General features: G+C 43.0%; 1 protein-coding gene across 2 annotated transcripts in view; it reads right to left on the bottom strand.

The window, feature by feature from the left end:
- Nucleotides 1-25,799, bottom strand: part of LOC116046725 (myosin-9-like) — a 63,520-nt gene extending 37,721 nt beyond the window's left edge. For both annotated transcript variants that reach the window (XM_031295118.2, XM_035997121.1), the window contains exons 1-2: nt 25,554-25,799; nt 2,260-2,591 (exon numbers count right to left, since the gene is read on the bottom strand). In XM_031295118.2, the coding sequence (XP_031150978.2) occupies nt 2,260-2,586 (327 nt within the window). In that variant the 5' untranslated portion in view covers nt 2,587-2,591; nt 25,554-25,799. The remainder of the gene's footprint in view (nt 1-2,259; nt 2,592-25,553) is intronic.
- Nucleotides 25,800-26,263: the final 464 nt, after the last annotated feature.

The raw sequence follows: 26,263 nt of genomic DNA, 5'->3' as shown, positions 1-26,263 counted from the left end.
ATAAGGTTTCTGCCCTACAGCGATGATATACTAAGTTGTATAGTTCTTCGCAACAAACAGAGAAGTTATCCGTGGCACTGATTCAATACTAAGGCCGTCCCCCATCAAGAAGGAGCTGGAAGTTTCTCATGAACTCTGATTGGTTTCCCTCACATATTATGTAATCGCAACCCCACCCAGCAACTGATGTTTTATGTTGGTAAACTAGTCTACAGGTTAGCCAAGTCATATCTCAGGTCGACATGGTGCAATTATCTTTTCTGCTCCGAACATTGAAACCCTTCTCCTTTCCTTTCTATAAACTCCACTGAATCTTTTCTTCTCGTTCTCCTACCATAACGTCAGATTGGTTTTTTCTATGTGGTGCATTCCTGTGCTGCCTCCCAGCAAGTCTGTACCAGGCATCTCTCCCGCTGTTGTACACCCGCTCTCCCCTGAGAAACGGTCAATCTAAGGACTACAGAGCCTGGAGGCACCACGCTAACCAAGCGTAGCCTGGGTCTCTGGGGGGAGCGAGGGAGGGACAACAGGCTGTGTTGATCTGACCGGGTCACACACCACAGAGTCAAAGAGAGCAAATCACTCCCAGGCCACCACATGGGGATACATAACATAAATTATGGTGGAAGTAATAGCAGTTACAACACGATTTACATTCCATGTCCATCACTGTAAAAACTGGATGCCCCTCCCTCCTTCACATCCCTCATGTGCGGGACTGCATTGTTCCCTGCAGCTTCCTGTTTACAAGATAACTCCAAAACACACAGAGAAGGGAGGGAGCTAACAAAAGAGACAAGAGGGAAATAGAAAACGCCTGCATGCCATGAGTATCTGAGTAGATTGTACACAGTCTCTGCAGTGACAATTTGCACACAATGGGTTGTCTTAAACAATGGGGCTTAATGAGATAATTAGGAGGTTGGACGGGGAGATACATTGGTTTGGAGACTGGCCATGGCAGATTGTTTTCTATAAGCCAGCGGGGATTTCATAACAATGAAAAGGAAAATGCCAATGGGACATAGTTATTCTGATAATCCTTTGCCCTGATGAATGATGGGATAGGCTGCTCTGCCTAAAGATTAAGAGGTTTAATGATGTTTTGTATGTATGTTTTCTGCTTGTTTATTGCTATTTTGTCCTGTTATTGCGTCATCTTTTGATTTCCTCTGTGCAACATGGTCTGTCATGTGACTTATTACCCATGTATATTGACCATGCAATCACTTGCCAATTAGTTAAAAGAGACAGCCCAAAGGCGACCACTTTGTACTTGCCTTGATGAAAGCCTTAATGGCTAAAACAAGCAGGCATTTGTTTAATGTATAGCCAAAAAGATATTAAAGGCTTTTTAAAACATTACACTCTGGAGTGCTTAAGTTTCCTTCAATCTTTTTTTGGACAAGCAAGCACATCCAGAAAATAGCAACGCAATGCTGAGGAAAATGTGAAATATCACACATAGCTGTACTTTGTTTTTTAAACCTGACATATTCCTAAAATCTTAATTTAAGACTACAAAGAAACATTTGGAGAAAAACACTCGCACTGAAACTAAGGATGCTAATTTAGATATTTTTTCCCCCCTTCTCTGACTGCCAACTCTCGTTAACCGTTGCGGGCAACCGAGTCCCAGTTCACCGGTCCGGAAAGCTCGGACATACTCTATATTTCGCGTCTGCGGATAGCAGCAGACTTGTAGCGGTCGTGCAGCTATGATGATGCGTGCATTGACATGGACACATGCAGCCATTTCCCAAGTATGGAACCGGTAGCGCGTCCCTGCGACCGGTACAGGTCTACGCCTGCAGAGCGTGTCTCTGCGCCTGCAGAGCGTGTCTCTGCGCCTGCGGAGCGTGTCTCTGCGCCTGCGGAGCGTGTCTCTGCGCCTGCGGAGCGTGTCTCTGCACCGCATCCACCTGTGAGGCTGTCAGCTGTGTGTCTGCCTAGCATGCTGCGTAGGACCTGGCAGTCCTCATAGATATAGTGGCAGATGTGTCACACAGCTGGCCGTGAGCGCTGCTGTTGTGAGAGCCTCGGGGGGAAAAAAAGAGCTTAGAACGCAACTTGCTAGTGCAAAGTTAGCACTGGCAAGATACCTAGAAGTTAATAAATAGATTGTATAGGCTATTTTTCTTTTAGAACTGAGAAACTGGGAAAGAAACCCCATGCATCACTGCTACATACGTAAGCAAAATGAGGAACAATGTATGAATCAATGCTTGGTTGGAGTCATGGTGACGGTTTCATACTCACATATATGAGACCAGAGTAGTATCTCTCCTTCAGGTTGTGCAGCACAGAGGCCTCGTTCAGGCAGGTGAGCTCCGCCATGTCCTCCACCTTGCTGAACTTGGGCGGGTTCATCTTCTGGATGTCATCCTTGTTCACCTTGATCTTCTTCCCCGAGTCTGCCAGCTCGACCACGCACTCGTCGCCACGCTCCTCCTTCACAGAGCCGGCCTCGAAGCCCAGGCGCTCCGAGGGCACCCACACCAGCTTCTTGGTGGCCCAGTCCGCCTGCGCCAGTGGGTTGTTGACCACATTCCGGTCCACGTACAGGAACTTGTCTGCGGCCGACATGGTAGCTGTTCCAGAGAAAGAGAGAGAGGGAGAGGAAGAAAGAGTGTTTGTAGTTAGTGCTGGGAAATTAAAGAAATCATGGAGATGGGTCAGAAATTCAGACATCAAACGACAAAAAATATGAAACAGATTAATTATGAATTCATTGGGGCTGTCCTTGATCTAAGAAATTATTAGTCGACTAACACTTAATTCAATTTTGTCCACTAGTCGATGAGTTGATTCAATGGACAGATCTGTAAAACAGTTTCTCCACAAAGAATCATGCAAAAAGCACCAGTTTAAATTTTGTGTTTACCAGAGATGTGCTCATGGTTTCTTGGAATTAAGTCATTCAGCATGAAATAGCATTAAAAAAAAAGACTAAGATTAAAGAAATCTTAGTGGACTAAGACCAAAACGACGGACTCCCTCTTAGTCGATCATTCGACTTATCGGTTGTATTGCAACCTCTGTTACAGTTTGCCTTAAAGTGCTCATATTATGCTCATTTTCAGGTTCATAATTGTATTTTGAGGTTGTACCAGAATGAGTTTACGTGGTTTAATTTTCAAAAAAAACATATTTTTGTTGTACTGCACATTGCTGCAGCTCCTCTTTTCACCCTGTGTTCAGGTCTCTGTTTTAGCTAAAGAGTGAGACCTCTCACTGCTGTAACATCTTTGTTGGCAGTCGCACATGCTCAGTAGCTAGGTAAGATCACATGCTCAGTAGCTAGGTAAGATCACATGCTCAGTAGCTAGGTAAGATCACATGCTCAGTAGCTAGGTAAGGACTACATGAGCTAGCTAGCTGTTTCTTCAACTTCAGTAGTACAAGGCAGGATTAGCCGGGAGACTTCTTCTAAACGAGGGCACACTTCCAACTTTGTGTGGAATACCTGCAGAACAGGGACATGGAAGTAGTTCTTTTGTAGATTAGGGTGAACTAGTGTGTGTTGTAGCAGTGTTTTGCCATTCAGAACGAGCTAGCATGCTAACGGTTAGCCACCTCGTCTCGGCTAGTGACGTAGAAAGCCGTGCCGATTTTAAACAGCTCACCCGGAGACTGAAGGCAGGACACATTCAGAAACTGTATCTCACTCTAAACAGCATGGATGGATTTTATCAAAGTTTGTATGCGTGTGGAAGCACCAGAGACACAAAATAACTCCCCAAATCCCAGAAAGTGATTTTTTTCATAATATGGGCACTTTAACACTTTGAATCCTACTTTCTCAACTTCTGTCTTTGTAGGACTGTTTAGTGGTTTTCTGTTGGTCCACCAACTGTGTATAATTTGTCTCGTTGTTGTACATACGGGACTACAAAAGTGGATGGAAGTGGGAAACTCCGTGGTCATCAAACCAGACATGCTGCTGCCCATGGGTCTTCCTAATTATCATTTAAATGTTTGCTATCCGACATCACAGTAAAAACAATTATATGCATGAATTGTTGCACATCTTGAATATCATCTGGCAGGAAAAAAAGGTTGTGTTTTCGTTTACAGGACCAGACGTTCGCTACACTTCCATCTTCACACCATCTCGGAGGAATGCAAAAGGTCACCGTTGTCGGGATGTACGACAGGAAGAGTCTGCTCAACACAGGGTCAGGTCGACACAGAACACGACCATGTCAAACGAGGCGCCGTGTTCCTTTTTTGGCAAATTGCTGTGAACAATTAATCCAAATTCCAGCTGCTGGAACATCCAGGTGACAGAGGAGAAACATTTGCACAGAGTCACAGAGATTTTATCTCCCAGTAAACAGTTTCTACTGGTGGGAAGCCTGTGAGGGAGCAGGTCTTTGATGTTGATCATACTGGTTGGTCGAGTATATCTGCTCAGACGGAGGGAGGAGGGGAGGTGATCGTGGACACAAAGGGTAAACTTCTGCATGCCTTGTGGCCCTTATCAGTCGAATAGTTTCAGGGACTAAACCCAGTTACTAAGTCAGGAAACAAAAGCCCCTTTTGTGCATTCCTGTTTGCGTTTCTGTTTCAGAGAAACCATAAAGATAAAAGGATCAAAAGGAAGTTGTGTTTGAGAACACCACAGAGCCGTCATGTCATTTGTAATTTACGGTTTCTAATATTCTCAAAAGTAGTGACGATCTGTTGAGGGTTTCTTGGTTTATTTTTCTGATTTAGTACATAACCACATTGAAACAATTAATAAATTGTACTTGAATAGATATAGAATTTGCACTGACACCATCTTGCACTATGATACCATTGCGCCTTTCTGCATTTTATTCCCCACACTGCTCATTTAAACATGCTACAACCTAACTTACTACTACTGTAAGGGCTCTCTCTGTCTGTCTGTCTGTCTCTGTCTGTCTGTCTGTCTCTGTCTGTCTGTCTGTCTAAATAAAGTTTGGTTTGTCTTGGTCACTCTCTTTCTTGGCAGCCTCTCTCTTTCTAGGTTTCCTTTTTTTTTTAAAGACTTTGATATGTTTGTATACATTTGTCTTAAAGTAAATACAGTAACACTAGAATAAAATGATCACCACAGTGGAGGTCTGTGTTTGAACGGGAAGAAAACTTGCCAACAAGCTTCTACAACCGTTAGAAAAGTCAACATGTGCGGTGCACTTTAAATACAGAATTTATTTAAAGTGAGTATGAGTATGCACTTGGAGGATGTCCTCAAACTATTTGTTTCTCAATGTTGTGTCGCAAGGAGCGATGAGCAGATCCAAGAGCGAGGCTGACTGTCAAACTAGATTAAGTTCACCAGAAAGTTTGCAGTAGAGCTGCAGCTTGTTAAATATAGTTTCTCCTCTGTGACAGGAAACTGAATATCTTTGAGTTGTGGACAAAACAAGACATTTGAGGACGTCATCTTGGGCTTTTGGGAAACACTGATCCACATTTTTCATAATTTTCTGACATTTTAGAGACCGAACAACTTCTCTATTAATCCAGAACACAATCCACAGATTATTATCTTCATCAACGATGAAAATAATTATTAGTTGCTGCCATAATTTGCAGAGAACCAAAAAAGAAATTTCCTAACATAACTACACTGCCGAATATAAACAATATTTTGTACATAGGCCAAGCTGTGCACAAACTGTTCTTGCCTTAACACGCCTCTGAAAGCTGACAGAAACATGTTGTTGGCACGGAGTGCTGCAGTTTATCCCAAATAGAGAAAGTGATAAGACGAGTTTGACCAGTACCGAGGAAAAAGAAGAGTGTGCTTGAGCCAACCTGCCCAACTGAAGCGAAAGCAGAGACACCCCGGGCATTTAACTGAACATCACGTGCTTTCCCTGACCCCGAGGCCCCAGATTTTACCGTCTGAATTATCATTCCAACACAGCAGGAGCATGACACAGTTTTCCCAGCACCCCCAGGTCGCTAGCCTCTCTGAAGGCGCTGAAACACCAACCCAATTATCGGCTGTCGGACAGTGTGGCGAGGTCGGTGACTCGAGTCTGTTTGGTGTGTTCCGTGTCAGTCGGAGAAGCCGTCTGCGTTCATTTTGGCCGATTTGACTTGTTGAATCAGAAGGCGGGCAGTCAGACTCAATGGCCAACCTGATTGGTGGAAATGACGAGCGGGATGAGCGTGACTAGAGTCTCTCAAAATCTGAAAAAATCTTTTAAACTGACCTTTGTTGATCTGAAATGAAGACAGATTCAGCAACTGCACGGCCTATTTCTCTCTTCAAATGTTTTCAGAAACACGTTTCAGTGAACTATTTTAGTACAATATGAGATCGTATTCTGAACGAGACGCCATTATGCTCGGTTGTAAAATCCGGGAGCAGCCAGACCCACGTGACGCGTTCGTCCAATCAGCTGCCGGTTTTCATCTTTTGGGCGACAATCCAGATTAGCGCCGCCTGTTGTTATGGAGACGTATTACGTCGCCGTCTCTTTGGTGTGTTCTGAGGAACTTTTTTCAGCCGTCTGGTTGGTGTGTCGGAGCCTTTAACGTCCCCTCACCTGCAGCGAATGAGCATGACATCGAGGGCCAGACGTGAAGTTTATTAACATGCTTTTATTTCAAAAAAGTCAAATACCTTTGACTTTTTTATTGCATGTCTCATATAGCTTTCTCACTTACAGTTTGGGCGACAAAGCCCTAAAAAAGCCAGGAAAAAAGTTTCCTAAAAAGTTTAGGAAATCACGCAAAACAATAACTTTTTTTTTTTACAACAACCTGTTTCACATCCTGAAAATGAAAACTCTTAGGAATCTGTAGATTTTTTTTTTTTTTTTTTTTATTTAACCTTTTAAGCAGGAGAAATCCCATTGAGATTCAGAATCTCTTTTTCAAGGGAGTCCTGGCCAAGACCGCAGTACAAAAGTTCCATATTTAAAATATACAGCAAAAACAGACAACATAAAATAGAAAAAAAGTTGGCAAATTAACATCATCTCCACATAATCACCAGCAGCACTCAGTAGCAGCACATGTGCATTTAGTACTCAAGTAATCCTTTATCCTAATGTTAAACTGTATCAATGTTGGTAGGTAGTCTAATTTAATATATTTCTGCAGTTTATACCAGGATGACGGAGCAAAAAATGTAAAGGCACTTTCACCGAAAACAGTTGGCGTTCGGGGAATGTCATACATGATTTGCCCATATGATCGAAGATTACATTTCCCGGTAGTGACTTTAGGAGTCAGGAGAGAACATAAATAAGGAGGCAGTTTAGGGCCCTGACACACCAACCAGACGGCCGACCGTCGGCAGTAAAGTCAGTCGGACTGATCAGTCGGGTCCCCGAGGTCCAAAAAATGCCTCAGAACACACTGAGGAGACGCCGACTTGAGCGTACGCTCTGCGTGTGCGCGAAACGTAATACGTCTCCATAGCAGCAGGCGGCGCTGCTCTGTATTGTTTCCATTAACAGTCTGATTATTTCCCAGAAAATTAAAACCGGCAGCTGATTGGACGAACGCGTCACGTGGGTCTTTTTTCTCCGGAAATTCACAGCCAGACTGTCATGGCGGCTCGTTCAGAATACGATCTCATATTGGACTAAAATAGTTCACCGAAACGTGTTTCTGAAAACATTTGAAGAGAGAAATAGGCCGTGCAGTTGCTGAATCTGTCTTCACTTCAGATCAACAAAGGTCAGTTTAAAAGATTTAGTCAGATTTTGAGAGGCTCATCCGCTCCCCATTTCCGGGTGAGTCCCGACTGCCCTGTCCCCGACTGAACATGTCAGGTCGGCCCAAATGAAGGCCGACGGCCCCTCCGACGGCCGACGGCACGGAACACACCAAACAGACTCGAGTCACCGACCTCGCCAGACGGTCCGACGGCCGATTATCAGGCTGGTGTGTCTTCTCTCTTACACAGTATGGCCTTAAAAAGAAAAGAAGTCTCAAAGTCGGCAAATCTGCCAAATTCCGCTTTGAGTGTCGCGTGATTGCAGTTTGAAAACAGTTTCCTGTCTTTTTGGTTTGGCGCACAACTAGGCACGCCAAAATTTGTTGCGAAAATTGTTAGGCGGGCCGGATTTAAATTTGCGAGGGGCCGGGTTTGGCCCGCAGGCCTCGAGTTTGACACGTGCGGGCTATAGAGGCTCGCTGTGTTGCTAATATGCAAACACTATGGAAAGCACAGCAGAGGTCAGGTCCAGCCCAATGTTACATCTATCATCATGTCTGGAATACAACCAGCTGGAAGGGTTTTAGGTTTGGGAGAGTATTTTTAAATAGCAATGTCGTCCAGTGGGACGAGGTCCTGGCTCCCAAATCTCAATTCTCTCACGCTAATCATCAGAAAACAATGCCTGTACACAACAGTGCTGAAGATGTTTTTATTCGTGCATTTCAACAACTGGGGGAAAAAGATTGATCTGATAAGTAGAAGTTGCATTTCCCTGGCGTAATGATTGACTTTCATTTTGAACTAACTTTGTATTCTACTCAACTTTGATGCAACCTTATAGCTCAAACATATTCTTTCCAAAATTCCTTAAGTTTGAGGAATTAGTATTTTTGAAAGTTACTGGCTATTTGTACTAATGGATACTTCAGACTATTGCCAGACTGAAACTGGATTTTTCCAAGTTCAATACCGATATTTGGGACCCTAAAAAAAAACAAAAAAAACTGATGAGACATCGACTGATAATTTCTTTTCAACATCAAGACATAACATTCCCAAACAATCTGAGAATGTTTTCTCTTTTAAATTGTGATTAAGATACTTACTGAACAGGGTTTTACATTTGATTAAAATAAATAAATAAAAAAAAAAAAATCGAACTTTCTAGAGGCCTGTCCGAAGCACCGATCAAGCTCTACTTCTGACAACCATCACACAAAACAACTGCAAAAAGAAAATAATCACCAAATCAATTATGCTCCTGGCTAAATGCAAACTACCCAGCATTCCTTCATCTGTACTGAAAAAAGGGGGCAGACCCTTGAGAATCTTCAGAGAGAGCAGAGTAGGGCTGCTGCGTTTAACGAGTTACGCCGGTCCCGTATGTTCCAGCACATTAACCGTGATCTGTGAGAAAGAAAGCAGAGGGAGAGCCATTCTTCTCATGACCCCTGCCTCCCTCCATCCTCTATCAACACTGTCAGGCTGCACTACAGCTGACATCCGTCACCGCTCAACCCGCCGCCAAACTCATCCTGTGAATACTAACCCTATCCTGTAACAGAACGTGGGGGGGAAATTAGCCCTGTTTTAACTCTCAGCTGGCTCCACGTTGCCTCCTCTGCCTTCAGCCACCCTTCTCTCCCTCTCTCCAGAGTCCTAACCCCCTCCCCTCCTCCCTTCTGTTTATCCAAGTCTTTTCAGGGTCACATTCCTCCCATAGTCACCCTTTATCATCAGGGAGAGACGGCGAGCAACGGCATTCCACACATTTCTGTCCTCTATGCCTCCCTCCTTACATCTCTCTCAGACCTATTCTCTGGCTTTTCCTTCCCATTTCCTCCCCTTATTTTCTCACCCATCAGCAGGTCATGTGTGACTTCAGCATCACCTCCAAAGCTCCGTAGATCGAACAGATCTGAGCGCTCAGCGCCTTTGTGCATGTGTGTGTCTGAATGTTTGCATGCTGCTTTAAAATACAACTTGTCTGTTAGTTGCTCCAGCACGCTTGGATCATTTGGCCCCATGCAGGGTTGATTAGGAGCCATGACTGACTACACATGGCTTTGTTGTTTGGCAAAAACAAGAACTGAAATAGAACAGGCTGAACACACCCAGAGCTCTGGTGTTGCTTTAGCTTGCAGAGTTTTAAAATTACACTCAGATGCAGGGAGGCATGTTGGCTGCAATAAAAACAGCATCTCAAACACTTGTAACAAACAGACACCATCTATTACTGCAGTCAAACTGCATTACAACTAACAGTTATTTTCATTATCAATTAATCTGACGATCATTTTCGAGACTGATCGTTTAAAAAAGTCAGAAAACACTTTGAAATGTGTAAAAAAAAAAAAAAAAGGCATCTTCAAGATGACGTCTTCAGTTTTTATGTCTGACCAACAGGCCAACACCCAAAGATTATCAGCTCACTATCACACAGACAAAAGAATATTTAAAACTAAGAATTGTTTGGTATTTCTGCTTGAAAAATGACTTATGATTATCAATATATTGCCTATTCATTTTCTGAAAATCAACGTAAGCATTCCAGCTGTAATTTGGACACCATGCGTCGTAAAGTCTGTTGAAATCTGAGTCACATGCTCGCCACAGATAACTCGATGACACACTTTAAAACTACCTCTCCAGAGAGTAGCATGAGGACTAAAATACTCCCAACAGCTATTCTAGTTTGACAAGCGCTGTTCTATATAGAAAGTAGAAGAAAAAAAAAGAGGAGGGATCAGACAATTTTAGACGTAGGCCTTCCCTTGCGGAGACTTGACGGTTATAGGAAAACATGGATGTTGACTTGACTTTGAGATAAAACTGTGTGCATTGGCAGTCATAATGCACCCCCCCCTCCTCCTCCCCTGCTTGGCTCATGTTCCTTCTGCCGCCCGGCCAAGTCCTCCATAATCCTGTAAGAATCAAGGTTTCTCTAAAGTCTTGTCACCTTGCAACACGCTTGGCTGTGAAAGCATTCACTATCTATTCTGTCGAGATCCATTTACGATGAGATTAGCTGGTCTAGATAACCATGACGAGGATTACTCATTAATTGAATACATGGCAGTGGGTAGAAAACACAGTCATCCCGAAACCAAGCCTCTGCAAAAATCCTTGAGCTTTATGAACGCTGACAGACAGATTATATTCTAAATGCCCAAATGAAAAACAGAGTTAGCGGTGTCCTGACTCGAGCGTCAAAGATTAATTGATTCCTTGTTAACTTTTAAAGGAATCGTCAACTATTTTTAGTTGGTTTTTGAGTCATTTTTTTCCTGATTGCAGCTTCTTAAATGTGAATATTTTCTAGTTTCTTCTCTCCTCTGTGACAGTTAACTGAATATCTTTTAGTTGTCGACATGACAAGACATTTGAGGACGTCATCTTGGGCTTTTTGGGAAACACTGATAGACGATTTTCCATTATTTAACATTTTATAAACCAAACATCTAAATCAATTTATCGAGAAAATAGTCTACAGATTAATCGCAGACAACCATCGTTAGTTACAGCCCTGCTGTCAACGCAGTACTGTTGAAAGAGGAAGTATGGAAACTAAGGAAGGGAACAGAGGCCAGTTTTAGAAACCGGCATCATCCCAGAGACCAGCATGTGGTTACTAAGAGGAAGTGATGCAGTGGCCAGGACTCGGAGAAAGAGGCGCAGTAGGAGCCAGGAGAGGAGAGGAAAAGGGAAGAGCTACAATTCAATTTATTTATTTATTTATTTATTTATTTTAGTGTCAACTCACAAGAGGAGTTATCTCAGGAGACTCTACAGTCTAGACCAGTGGTTCTCAAACTTTCTTCAATAATGTAGCCCATCTGAATTATGTTTTTTAAGCCAAGTACCCTCTGACCAGCGGTAGATTTACCAAACAGCAGCCATGTGACTGAAAAACATTTAAATGCTGATGGAAAAAAGGCAACAAAAACTTTATAAAAACACGTAAAAACTTGGAAAAAGTCAGTAGAAAGAAGGAAATAAGGCAAGAATAGGTGGAAAATAGTATCAAAAACACAGAAAACAGAGAAAAACTTTGTTAAAAGTGACAAAAACCTTAAAAAAGGCAGAATTCTAGAAAAAAGGAAGGAAGGAAGGAAGGAACAGGTCAAAAATAGTAGGGCTGCACGATATGAGGAAAAGCTGCGATGTGCGATAACATTGTTTAATATTGCGATGACGATATGACTTGCGATAAATATTCAAATGTGAATGTTAGCTATACTGTTCCCACATCTTAGTGCTTTAATACGTTCTTTGTGAACCTAAACATTGAAAAGCCTATTCCCACTGAATAAAGAAATCAAATAGATCATTTTTGACATGCTTTTATTCAACAAATTACACATAAATGAGGCATTATAACTATAAGAAATTAACGTTCGACGAAAATCTTCTAAACTGACCTTTGTTGATCTGAAATGAAGACAGATTCAGCAACTGCACGGCCTATTTCTCTCTTCAAATGTTTTCATTTTTTCAAATACGCCTCATTTTCGCCGCATAAATTGCCGATTTCCACGCAAAAATATGCGGCCTTGCATGATTTCATAATCCTCGCATTTTCGTTGCAAAAAAGTCACATATATCTTAGCAGAAAGTTGAAAAATGTTGCGTTTACTTCACACAAGAGCAGCCGTTTTCCCCTGTTGCCATGGGAACGTTATGAAGTGACGTAATTATGCGACGTGAACGTCATCGAAAAGCTGCAAACCCCGCGATGAAACCGCAGTTTTTGCAAGTTCCCGCAATTTCATCGCATAAAATTGCATAAATATGCCGCATATTCCATCGCATTTTTTAAGAAAACGTGCCGCATAATCAAGGATTTTTGCCCAAAACAATCACAAAAAAACTCTGCATTTTTCTGGAAGGACTGCCTATTTGAGAAACACTGGTCTAGACCACACTCTATAATGTACAAGGACCCAACTATCCCCCGCCCCCCCCATCCCAAGAGGAAGCATTTGGTGCGCCAGTGGCGAGGAAAAACTTATTAAAAGGCAGTAACCTCGGACAGACCCCGACTCATGGTGAGACACCGATACAGATACATACTGTAGATATGGAGAAATATGATTAATAATTATAGCAGTTGGTATGGCGTTCAGGGCGTAGCAGACTGTCCTTTCAGTCCCAGTTGTCCCATTTTGAAAAAGCAGGTCAACCTTGGTCTTTATAAAGCTGAGGCCATCCATCCATCAGTCAGACTCCCTCTCGTTCCTTTCCACTTCAGTGACTCTCCCCGAGTCCAGAAAGCCTCTACCAAAGCCAGTGTTTCCCCCTAGCTTTAGAAGACTTAGGTGCACATATTTTGGCAGAGGGTTTAGGGTTCGTCCCTCAAGAAAAGGTTTTTCAATAAAAAATAAAAACACATTTTGTAGCATTATTATCACCGTTATGAGTCTAAAACGTTTGGAAAAGCAGAAGTCTCGCTTTTCCAGACCTTCTGGAGGGTCTGGCTAGTAGGCCTGCACGATTCGAGGAAAAATATGAATCACGATTTTTTAGCTTAGAATTGATATCACGATTCTCTGCCACGATTTTTTTCTCACAAAGTGTAATGTTTATTGCACACATGAACCATGACAAAACTAAACTAATTGGCAGTACCAAACATAGATTGTTTTGGCACCTAGAGCACATTGATCATCACCACGAGCCTGTAAACACAGAGGGAGAGCTCTGCAGCGCTTAAAAACCTATTTTATACAGTCCATGTTTAAAACTCACAGAAGAAAGTAGTAGCTTTAGTGATGCAGTCAGCTCGTAAAATTAAATGAGAATCAAAGTCATAAAAAAAAAAAAAATCAAAGTTATTTAAAAATTAAATCATGAACAGGGTGAATCGAGATCGCGATTTTATAACGATTAATCGTGCAGGCCTACTGGCTAGTCCACAGAGCATTCTGAGATGGGAGAAAAGGGTGCTCTGGTTTACTGGCATTTCTTTAAACCAATCACAATCATCTTGGGCGGAGCTAAGCACCGGGAAAAGCTGCGGTGCTGCGGCAAAATAGGCTCGGGAAGGAACTTGTTTTGGTGGAACGTGTACGTTCAAAAGTAGTTTTAGTCGTGCAACAGAAAACTCAGATTGGACAGATAGTCTAACTAGCTGTCTGGATTTACCCTGCAGAGATCTGAGGAGGAGTTAACCATAGTCCTCACAAATCCACCGGAGGTTAGAACGCCAACACGAAGGAAGCACAAGGCAACGGACATCCGGCCTAAATGAGTGAAATCCGGCGGAATTTCCGTCGACAACAGAGTGATCCTGGGGTGTGGAAGGTCAAGGATATAAACTACGAAAGCAGATAAAAAATAACACTCCAAAAGCTTAAAGTCAAAGAAATCCACTGAGGACCGACCTTAACCATTAGATCAAGGAAATTATTTTAGTTTAGTCACATTGATTTAACATTCATTCAGCTTAGGTGCTGCCCAAACCGGCTCGGGTGCTGCACCTAAAAATTATAACAGTAGAGAAAACCCTGAAAGCATGGCCATGTACAGTCAAACCCTCCTGCTCCAGCTGAAGGCAACCTCTAAACCAGCTGTGCTGTGGCCACTGCTCCATGGACAGGAATATCAATAGATTGATCCGAAAAGTCAATAACACTGTCCTCCCACCAACTGCATCCCATCACAACGTTGCATGAACAGCTAACACCAGCCTCGTTTCCCCTAGTTTGACCGCCTTAAGGCAGCTACACAGCGGGCTGATAATCGGCCGTCTGACAGTCTGGCGAGGTCGGTGACTCGAGTCTGTTCGCTGTGTTTGTGCTGTCGTCCATTGGAGGAGCTGTCGGCCTTCATTTTGGCCGACCTGCCGTGTTCAGTCGAAGACAGGGCAGTCGGGACTCACCCGGAAATGGCGAGAGGGATGAGCATGACTAGAGTCTCTCAAAATCTGATGAAAAACTGACCTTTGTTGATCTGAAATGAAGACAGATTCAGCAACTGCACGGCCTATTTCTCTCTTCAAATGTTTTCAGAAACACGTTTCGGTGAACTATTTTAGTCCAATATGAGATCGTATTCTGAACGAGCCGCCATTATGCTCGGATTTGAAATTCGGGAGCAGCCAGACCCACGTGACGCCTTCGTCCAATCAGCTGCCAGTTTTCATTTTTGGGCGACAATCCAGATTAGCGCCGCCTGCTGTTATGGAGACGTATTACGTCTCGTCTCTTCGGTGTGTTCTGAGGAACTTTTTGGACCAACTCGGGGAGACTGATCAGTCACACTGGCTTTACTGCCGACGGTCGGCCGTCTGGTCGGTGTGTAACGGCCGTCTGGTCGGTGTGTAACGGCCGTCTGGTCGGTGTGTAACGGCCGTCTGGTCGGTGTGTAACGGCCTTTAGACTTGCGTATGCCAATTCCATGTAATATGCATCTGTTCTTTTTTCAAAATCAACATGAACCACTCTTCACGAGGCATGAATTGGATTCACTGCACAGCACTTATTTCAAAACTAATTACACCACTTTTAAAAGCTGTTTCGCCTGTTACTCCCGTTATTTACTTTCAAGCAATGTAGCATTTAAAAAGCACTTACTGACATTGTAACTGACATTACATCACTTCTATCAAACTTCACCGAGAGCAATGAGGGCAAAACAGCATCACCGATCTGTCACCGATGGAATATTCTCTGGTCCAACTCAGCTATAAACAACAGCGATGATCCGTTCACTACCGCGCCCATTTGTAACCGGTAGGCTACACACAACATTTTAATTGACTTTAGACTCTCCTGCTGTTACAGACGTGAACTAACCACAGACGGTTGCCTCGTTCATGGACTGGCGGGCCAGCGGTCTGGGCTGCAGAATGAATAAAAGGGGAAACAAAAAAGTTGTACAACTGTACAGCCTGTTCAGTTTAACCATAAACACTGCCCTGTCCTCCTTATGCTGTGGATATGATTTTGCACTGTTCTCACCCTTTGGCTTCAACTGTATTACTTATATTAGGCTTTCCAACAAACACTCCACTCCGTAGTTCAAGTGTCAGCCCCTCTTGTGTCTTGGTTTTACTGCTTTCATCCCCCTCACAGGCCAATGATCTACCGACTGTTAATTTGCTCTCACAAAAAGTGAGAGTGGGTGCCAGTCAGGGATTGGAAAGGTACTGAGTCAGTCAAAGTGCATTATCGGCTCACATGTCGGCGCACTTTCGCTCGCTCCCCTTCACACTGAAAGTGGGAAGGGTGGGGCAAGGACAAGAGAGGGGAGGAAAGAGGAAATGACAAACTGAGAAAACTATTTTGCCATTCGTGGAACTTGTTGTGTGCGAGTCTTTCAAGGAGGGAAGGTGGCCTTTCTTTGAGCACATGCTGTGTGGCTCTGGAGGACTGAGAACCAAATTAAGCCTTTGCTGGAAAATAACTGCACGGTATGACAGATCTACATCACTTTCCACATTACTTTTCACATTCCTGCCTCAACCAGGATCCAATTTCACTCTGAACTGTACGCTGGCCAATGCCATCTATCATTTACAACCAGAGGGCCCCATTAGGTCTTCATAAAGCTCTCAGCACATCACCCACACCAGTGGTTCCCAACTTTTAGTATCCCTGATGTAACCCACAGCAATGTCAGATCAACTTTTAGATATAAAATGGGATGTTTTATACAGTTGAACTGTCAATGGCTATCTTTAAATGCACATAATATTCCGGTTTTGCCCTTATTTAAAAAAAAAAGAAGACAATATTCATACTAAGCTGTTTACATGGAGACTTAAAATGAATATTCCCGTTCACATGCAGACATGCAAAAATAGGATTTTTTTTCCACTGGTGGAGGACTTGTTGGACCGTGCGAACACAGCGTCCCTCTTTCATTTCTTCAGCCATCTTCTTGAAAAGGTCGGCGTTGTGATGTTTGAGCATTTCCAAAAACCTGTTGAAGTCTTTCATAATGTTTAAAAGTAGCAGTGTTTCTCCCTTTATTTTTGGGCATGCATCTCTACTGCAGCCCTGCAAACTGATGGCCTTAGCATTTACAGCAAACTGCTGTAAAAACCCTGATTGAGACGTAGATTGCGAATGTGCTGTATACGGTAAACGGAATATGCGGCTTACGTGACCAGTATCATTCAGTAGAATAGTGGAATAGTTGTGTGCATGTAAACGTACTTATTGTTAAGGTTGGTTTGATCAAGTTTGCATTCATACTACCACTACTTGAAGAAGCAGAAGCTTGATTTTTTTAACCATTTCTGCATTATTTTAGCTATTTAACTGTCTGTTACTTATAGCAAAGTAATTCAATAGTTTTATTAATACCCCTAGTTTGGAATCACTGAACAACTGCTTAAAGTGCATGTATCAAGGCAAGTTAAACAGTCTGTATAATGTCTGTTTTACCTATTTCAACCATTTGTCCAATAGGAGTCAGAAGACGGACCCGCTGGACATTTATGTTAAATTACAGGAAGAACAGATAATTTGAAAATAGGGTGTTGGTCTGATGAGCACATCCTTTTCAGGGTCATAGAACAAACTCCACATCTATCATTGAACCAGCTATTTCATGACACTATTGACTGGTTATTTGATAAATCAGAGCAGATACTGCAGTGCACCAGCATGCCCTTTTACGAGAACACTCGACAGTATTGACAATTCGATAAATAGATAGCTGGTTACGTAAGCCTTTAACAGACGGTGAAAGAATGCAGAGGGGAGTTAAGATACACATTTCAATTTGTCAGCAACGCTTTATTCCGTGGAATGCTAAGCTGGCACAGTTTAGTTTATAATTTCTGACAGACCCGGTGAGGAAGAAAATCTGCTATTACTACCTCACTTCTGCTACTACGTTCATAAACCATTTATTTTAAACATATATCACTTGTTATCTCTACCTAAGGCACTCCTTTTTGAGTCACAGACTCATTAAACAATGTATTCACAGACGTCCGAGAGCCACATGCTAGTTTGACAACCTGGGCATCTGTTGGGCCATGCAATTTGGACTGACGTGGGAATAAACTGTCCAATGGGAGACAGAAGACAGACCCATTACGCAGCATGTTTCAAAGTTCATAGTGTGAAAAGTGTCTGTGGTGAATGTGTTGCGCAAGTACTAAACACTCACACACGGCAGGTGTGCAGCACACACACACACACAGTCTAACTTCTGACGTGTACAGTAACACAAGTGTGCTTCACCACGATCACCTCTGAATAGAGATTAGTTTTAGGGTTATTATGTGGTGCCTCTAAGCTTCTGAATAAGTGTATGGCGTTCACATTGCATTACCTGTTTTTACACTGATGAGTTAAATGCTTTGAAGAGTTGAGAAGTTAAATATTACTAAAAAAGACTGCCAACTAGAAGAACCTAGGGCTGTGCAATGAATCTAATTTTGATCGCGATTTTGGCTCCGACCGATCACAAAAAAAACAATGAAAAACGACTATTTTGCACGTTACATTTTGCATGTAAACTCCTACTTTGTCTTCATGTTCTGAAGGAGAATTCAAAAGAAGGAATAACAGAAAAAGTTGAAGGGGGAATTTCACAGTTCACTGACCAAGCATTACCTCATCATTGAATAGAAAGCAGAATTATCTACTGAACCACAATTAATGATCACGAGAGGCATGGCCAAGGTCTGCATGGTCCTTTCTGTAAGTCAGAGTGCAACCACTTCCTGGTATTGTTCGGTTCTATTGAAACCTTACAGGTGCATGCTGTGAGGGGGGGGGGATGGAGGAAAGGATGGGGGAAGGGATGGGGGAAAGGATGGGGGACAGGATGGGGTGGTGGCAAAAAAAAACAAGCAGAGGAAAAGAGGCATGGGGTTGGGGGAATGAAGGAAAGCACAGACAGGGAACTGAGGGCGCAGAGAAAGGTCTGAAGAGGAGGCAGAGACAACAAGGAAATGCAAGAAATAAACAGTAAAAAGGAAATGAGAAACCAACCAACCATTCTGACTGAGGCCACTTAATTATGCCATTCACGTCAACCAGAAGAAATGTTTTGGGCAGAACAAAAATAGACGAGACATTCAAGAAAAAACATGTTTGAAAGAACTGAATTAAAAGGCCACCATTAGTGATATATGAGACATGCAGTATGTGTGCAAGCGGAAGTCTCTGTTTGTCTGCAGTAAAAAACAAACTGACATTGGCCCCAACTTGCACCCAGCGCAGCTCAAAGCCCGACCCAAGTGTCTTTGCTAGTTTAAGACTAGACCAGTTGTCAGTTTCCCGTCCAGCGCCCACGCCGTTTAAATAGTAAATGCACCTGCACCCATCTGTGGCCCATGGGCGTGCTGGTCTTACAGGGAGGTGTGTTCAGGTGCATTCTGGGCGTGCTGGTCTTACAAGGAGGTGTGTTCAGGTGCATTCTGGGTGTCACTGCCCGATGTGAGTCGTGCATGCGTCACTTTGCGACAAGTAGCCTACAAGATGCTAACGGCTTTTTGAGCTAACGCACAGTCTATGAGCTAACGTTAGCAATCAAACAATCACAGATAGCTAAAACGTTTTTGAAATGATTACCATCTTCTGTTATTGTATGTAAAGAGAAACGTTTATTATTTTATAGATTTAACAAATTTCAGTATGACACGTTATGCCGTAAACAGTTTATATCTGAGCATGCGCGACTCACATCTGCACTCGACTCACATGGGGCAGTGACACTGGGCGTGCTGGTCTGACAGGGAGGTGTGTTCAGGTGCATTCTGGGCGTGCTGGTCTTACAGGGCGGTGTGTTCAGGTGCATTCTGGGAGTATCGCTATCTTGAGGCAGCGGGAAGTGATCGCACCATTGACCAACAAAAACCTGGTCTAAAGTCAATAACGCAGCATTTCATTGTTATTTTAACAGAGCATTAGTGAAATGCTCCTAGGCTTGTGCACAGCGCGCACACACTATGCTTGTTACACACACAGGGACACACAGCAGCACACACACACACACACACATGCAGAAGATTACAAATAAAATTACGGTGCAAATCCTCCATCATAACAGCAATGCTCCAAGGTCCAAACGCACCTGGCTTTTAAAGGGAATGGGAGATGATCTCTGATTGGTTTATTGCATGTTACGCCCAAAACACCCCTCTGATTAATGAAGACACTAAGTACAACCCTTTAGGACCATGCACCCGGCACACGGACCCTTTTTTCCTCCGTCAAACTAGCAAAAGTGGATTTGGACACGCCCTAAACACACCTGCACCAGGCACTTCACGTCGTGACCTCAGATCGTTAAAATAGGGCCCCCAGAGTGTCTATTTGGATACGTAAGTGAATTTCGCCCAGTGTTGACTATGAGCAACACTAACTACTGTACATACTGACAATAGTCTCCACTCTGACTGGAATGTTTTTACTGCATGAATGAATCTCAGCTGACTGTGTAGGAAATTGGAATATGCACGGCCCTTTACCAGCCTACCAATCAACATCTATTACTAGGTATTACTAAGTAATACTAGAAAATACATGAGTAATAATGCATATAGAAAAGATAACTGGCACAGTCCAACTGCCTCAACAGCCGTCTTGTCGCACTCTTTAGAAATGTTTACATATTGTGTATTATGGTAGACGGATTTGGCGTAGACTAGGGTTGCAACCAACGATCATTTTCGCTGTTGATTAGCCTAAATATTGTCACAAAAAATTAGTGGCAAATGCCCACAATTTCCCAGAGCCTCGCTGACATTTTCATCTAGCTTGTTTTGTCCAACCAACAGTCCAAAACCCCAAACAAATTCTATTTACAATCATTAAGTTACTAAAAAAAAAACCAGAAAAGCTTCACATTTGAGAAGCTGGAGCCAGTGAATTTTTAACATCCGCTTAAAATGACCATGAATTAACTAATTATCTAAATAGTGGCGATTCGCTTCATTTCAATCGACAAATCGTTTCAGCTAAACTGAAGTACTCTGGGTTGTTTTTAGCTTTTCCAGCCTGTGTTATCATCCGTTTCTCTCCTCCTAGCCTGATTATCTGAATTAAATGGATGATTGAGCCCATGAAGGCAGTTAGAAGGGCACATACACAACAGATAAAAGATAAGAAATACCTCAAATTTGTTAAAAGGAGCTCATACCAGAAGACAACTGTGGGCTGAGTGCCATACTGTGGGCTGAGTGCCATACTGTGTCACGCTGTCCTCCTCACGCTGCACCAAAAGCAAGGGGCCTGCTTCTAATCTGGCTCATCCAGGGCGACCTACCTTCAATGAAATCTAAACATCCACAGGCATGATCTCTCAGGCTGTATCATTTTGAGAAGATTGAACAGCCTCGTACACCGGCCCCCTGCTCACTTTTGAAGACGTCTGCGTTTCATTTTGTCTAGCACACAGTACATAACTTTCCAGAGTTTGGACATTGCTGACACACGAATGATGGAATGTAACGATCTCTGCAGGGGGCTCCATAACTGCAGTGAAACACTCGCTTACTGCGCTCACTTATTGCCGAAAAACCGAGCAGCTCTGACCTCCAGAGAAGCCATTGCACAATGCATTGCTAGTGCCTGATTCATTACTCTAACACAATGACAGGATATGACATACTACAGGTCACCTAATGTGCCCCTTTAAGGATATGTATTTGTTAACACAGCACAAAACGAGGACTGCTATATGATAGGAGTGTAGGCGTGTCACCTGGAGAACCATGAGATTACTTTGCTAACACCAGCAACACATTGTTGCTGCAGTAATCATTTGCAATCATTTTATGCCTGAGTATCAGATCATTATAAATGTGGTAAGCTCACACTGGGGTTTAATAGATTCTTGGCAGAAGTACGTGTATGGTTCAGATTACTACAAATGAGAGCAAAGAGGTGTTGCTCTCGCTCTCTCGGATACCCTTAACACTTTGTACAAAGAGAAGCCGGTTTGGGTGAAGGAGCACCAGCTTCGATGTCTGACGTGACGTAGAGTTCGTGCAGTATCCGAAATTAACTTTTAGTCTCAGCGGCCAAGTTGGCAGGTAGATGGAAGAAATCCACCGACCAAGCATATTTTTTTTACTGGCCTAAATATTAACTTGAGGGGTTTTGTAACATGCATCTTAAAACTTTCTGGTTGGGGTTGCAAGTCCTGCTGGTTTATCCCCTTTAGCCGTTTTCATCGTTCTTTCTTTAGGAAGGCTGGCTGACTCCTGCTATAAACCGCCACATACTGGCTAATTTATTAGCCTGAGGTAAACGCTAGCTATCAGTAAACAGAAGTGACGTGGTGGCTGGCGTTCAAGTGTATGTTTGTGTGTGTGTGTGTGTGTGTGTGTGTGTGTGTGTGTGTGTGTGTGTGTGTGTGTGTGTGTGTGTGTGTGTGTGTGTGTGTCCGCCCCCACAAAGCTCCACCGTGCAGACAACAGAGCAACAGAAGAAAGTAGCTGCAGCTTCACCGAAATGAAGACTGAAAAACACAACTATTTTGGCACAAACCTTTACCGACACGTGGCTGATAGCCCTCTGAGATTTACCCACATTTGGCGCTCGGCGAGCAGTAATTTCGGACCCTGAGTTAATGCGTAATTTCTTTACTAATACTCAGCCACACTAGCTAGTCATACTGGAAGTCAGTAGGGCGTGCGGTGCAAGCATATCAGAGGGTGTTTGCTTCCCTGAGTGCAAACACAATGAGGTACCATCTAACAGAGCAAACACAAATTGCACTGACAAAGCTGACTTATGTATGTAGGTGTGCAACGACACGGCATGGTTAGGCATGGTGAGAATGTGACAGATCAGGGGAAAGCCTGGAATGAAAAGTGAAAAAAGTGACTCACTAATCTATTAAAATAGTTGCCGATTTATTTAAAAGGTTGACAACTAATCCATTAATCTTTGCAGCTCTACATGTGGGTTGCTCTAACGTGTATTTGTGTTAGACTTAATTTAGGAAGGTAATCTTTCATGTATGAGATCATTCATGTACCGGCTGCAAACTGAAGAAAATTAACAGGCGCTAGGCAATATGGGGAGAAAATTACAATAATCAGAAGACGTCCTACCTAGAAGTTGCTTAGATTCTTTCCTTATTCACATTTTTCACTCCAAATACTTTTATATTTCTCTTAAACCTAAAATTATATTTGTACTTAATCTACCTAATACTGCCACTTTTTCTGCATATATCATTTTACATTTGCTAATTTAGTATATTCCGAATCAGGGGTCCAAGACTGAAGTGTGTCCTATGTTTTACAGTCCGTGAAGCCGTCTAAAAAAAAAGGCTATATAAATAAAATATATCTTAACTTGGCTTGATATTGATATAGCCCATTAAATAGCCATGGAAAACTCATGCTGCCTAGCTGATGTTCATCACAGTGAACCGCACTGTAATTACAAGACAAACCTGGTCATTTTCAGCTGGCATTCTTGTGTATTTCAGGAATCACTCTGCCTAAAATCAGGCTAACTGATATAACAACCAGTGCCCATCAACCTCTGTTTAATGCTTTCTCCCGTTTGAGTCATCCGACCAGATCCTCGATGGATAATCTTCACAGTCTGTTCTGAGCTAGTCAAACATTTTTGTACTATGCAGCCTGGACTTGGAGACACGTACAAGCCAAAACCTCTTTGGCCTTTTGGAAACACTGCCTTCATATCAGGTATTCAAAATGCCACGCCCATCGTGTTTAAGAAGAATACAAATCCAGTATTGTGCTATATGTGACCCTGTACGCTGTCATTTTGGCCAGGTCTCTCTTTTAAAAGATGTAATGTTTCTCAAGCGACTTGCCTAGTTAAATAAAATAAATAATGCATGATTTTAAAATCCTATACTACAGTTACAGATAAACATAATGATGTACTTAGCTTTAAAATATGTAAACGTATTGTAGAAGGAGTTGGAGCAGACTAGGGTTGCAACCAATGATAATTTACGTTATTAATTACTACAAAATAGTCACAATAATGAGTGACAAATGCTCACAACTTCCCAAAGAGACGCTGACATTTTCAGTCCCTTGTTTTGTCCAACCAATAGTCCAAAACCCAAAAGATATTCTTACATACAACCATTAAGTAACTAAGGAAAGCAGAAAAAAATTCATGTTTGAGACGCTGGAGCAGACAAAATCATGAGCAAAATCAATCTATCAAATCACAAACTCATTTGGGAATCATTATTTTCACTATAATTCCATCTATAAGTCACAAAATGACAGAATGTATGACTATTTTGGTAATTTTGTCATACAATTTCTGTAAAAAAAAACATCTAAAAGCATAGCATATTATCCAACGGGGGTCTGTGGTCTAATTTGTGTCAGTTTAGGGGTCCTTCATGTGTTAAAAAAAACCCAAGTCTGCCTCTGGTCTCGCATCTTTTCAATCTGCTGCCGAACGCTCTGCAAAAGATTCTCAAACTGGACAAACTACTTTCCATTTCATCCTTCAAAACCATAATATCATCCTTGTTCAGACATGTGCAGTTGCTTCTCTACATAATGTCCCCAGCTAAATATGTGAATGGTTTCTCCCTCTCTTACTCACCCATGTACCTGTGCACTTATCGATATAAGTGTTTAGGGTTAGTATTTTAAACTGTATGTATTTGTAATGTATATTTATTATCTAGCCCTGCTTCCCTTTCCCTACGTGGCTATGCCATTTGACAGGCCGCCATTGTAATTAAGAACCTGTTCTTAATGACTTGCCTGTACAAATAAAAGGTGAAATATAAAAATACAATCACATGTATTCCTGGTTGGTTTTGTGGAGGCCCCTTGAAACCGCCTGAAGGACCCTGGTATGCTAGCAGCAGGGGTGTAAAGAAAGAAAGAAAGAAAGAAAGAAAGAAAGAAAGAAAGAGAGACAGAGAGAGAGAGGGAGAGAGACAGAGAGACAGAGAGAGAGACAGAGGGAGAGAGAGGGAGACAGAGAGAGACAGAGAGAGAGAGACAGAGAGAGAGGGAGAGAGAGAGAGACAGAGAGAGACAGAAAGAGACAGAGAGAGAGAGACAGAGAGAGACAGAGAGAGACAGAGAGGGAGAGAGAGAGAGAGACAGAGAGGGAGAGAGAGACAGAGAGGGAGAGAGAGAGAGACAGAGGGAGAGAGAGACAGAGAGAGACAGAGAGAGGGAGAGAGAGAGACAGAGGGAGAGAGAGAGAGACAGAGGGAGAGAGAGAGAGACAGAGAGACAGAGGGAGAGAGAGAGAGAGACAGAGAGGGAGAGAGAGACAGAGAGGGAGAGAGAGACAGAAAGAGACAGACAGAGAGGGAGACAGACAGAAAGAGAGAGACAGACATGCAGATGACAGTTCAGTGAGGTCGAGGTGCTCGGCGGCCGGTAAACCAGTGACGTCATGCCGCCAGTCAGCCATGCTACCGGCCACACACAGCGCCCGTTACTGTCCGTTACAACCCGGAAAGTTCAACTCAACTACAAATTCAATTATAATCTTCCCGGTGTCCCCCCCCCCCGGGTTACACCACGTACTCTGAAGTCACCTTTCAACTCACATTTCAAACTCGTCATCATCGGCCATTTCTGCAACTCATTCAAGCGAATCACTTCCTGCCTCTCTCTACCGCTACGGCTTGTATTAACGGTAGCTTTGATACGGTTATTTGACGACTTCCGTATCACATACCGCACACATGTACGTGAATGGAAGTTTAAGAGCAATAATAATAATAATAATGTAGTCGGAGGCTTAAAAGTTTAACCAAAAAAACAACTGTTTAAATGTGTTCAGGATGTCCCACTCCGACCGTTGCGTTTGCTGAAGTTGCAGCCGTTAAAGCCGTTAAAGCAGTTAAAGCAACCGTTGGCTTGTCTTGCTGCAGTGACGGTAGATTGAATGACTTATGAAAGAGTACACGGAGAGAGCATGGCCGACAAACATGTCCAAGATGGAAATATTACCTGTTTCTTGGGTGCAGGACGCCTTTTAGGGGGTGGCTAACAACAACCGGGTGGCTCAGTCAGCGTCGCCGTGAGTCAATCTCCTCTTCTTGTCGACAGCAGCTTCGCAGAGAGTTCTGGCTAAACTACAATGCTCGCTTCCTCCCTCTCTTTCTCGACTCTGGTCACTCTTTCTATCTTTTTTTTTTTTTTCTGTCTCTGCCTCTTCCTTCTGCCCTCCCTCCTTCACTGGCTGCTCACTGGTTCGCGTAATTTCACTCAGTACGTAGCTAGCCGGCTGGGGCGCGGTCCAGGAAGAGGCGGGGCTCGGCCAGTATGCACCGCCCCCTCTGGCCAATGGCTGCCGCGCTTTGATAAGCCACACACTTTTGGACCAATCAGAGGCGTGCCTTCTTGGAGATGTGAGGAGCCACTGGGGCAGAGCAAAAAGCGCAGAAAAGAGCTGAACTTGAAAGAGTTGAGAGGAGGGAGGGGTACAGATAAAGCTGTGTTTAATGAGAGAGGTATGTGCATACTAAGGATTTTTATGACCATATAAGTACCAGTCACTCTCAGGATGGACTGCAGCATTCAGGGCCTCCCTCGTGTGTCAACAGTCTAGTCTGACCACCGTCTGCTCTGAAAACAAGTAGCAGTGATGGCTCCAACAGTTTGATAGTCTTTCTGCTGTAAGGCTGCCAAATATGATATCAGACAAGTCCCACACACAG

Source organism: Sander lucioperca, chromosome 21 (assembly GCF_008315115.2).
Source record: "Sander lucioperca isolate FBNREF2018 chromosome 21, SLUC_FBN_1.2, whole genome shotgun sequence".
Lineage (NCBI taxonomy): Eukaryota > Metazoa > Chordata > Actinopteri > Perciformes > Percidae > Sander > Sander lucioperca.
This window is presented reverse-complemented; position numbering and strand designations above follow the sequence as displayed.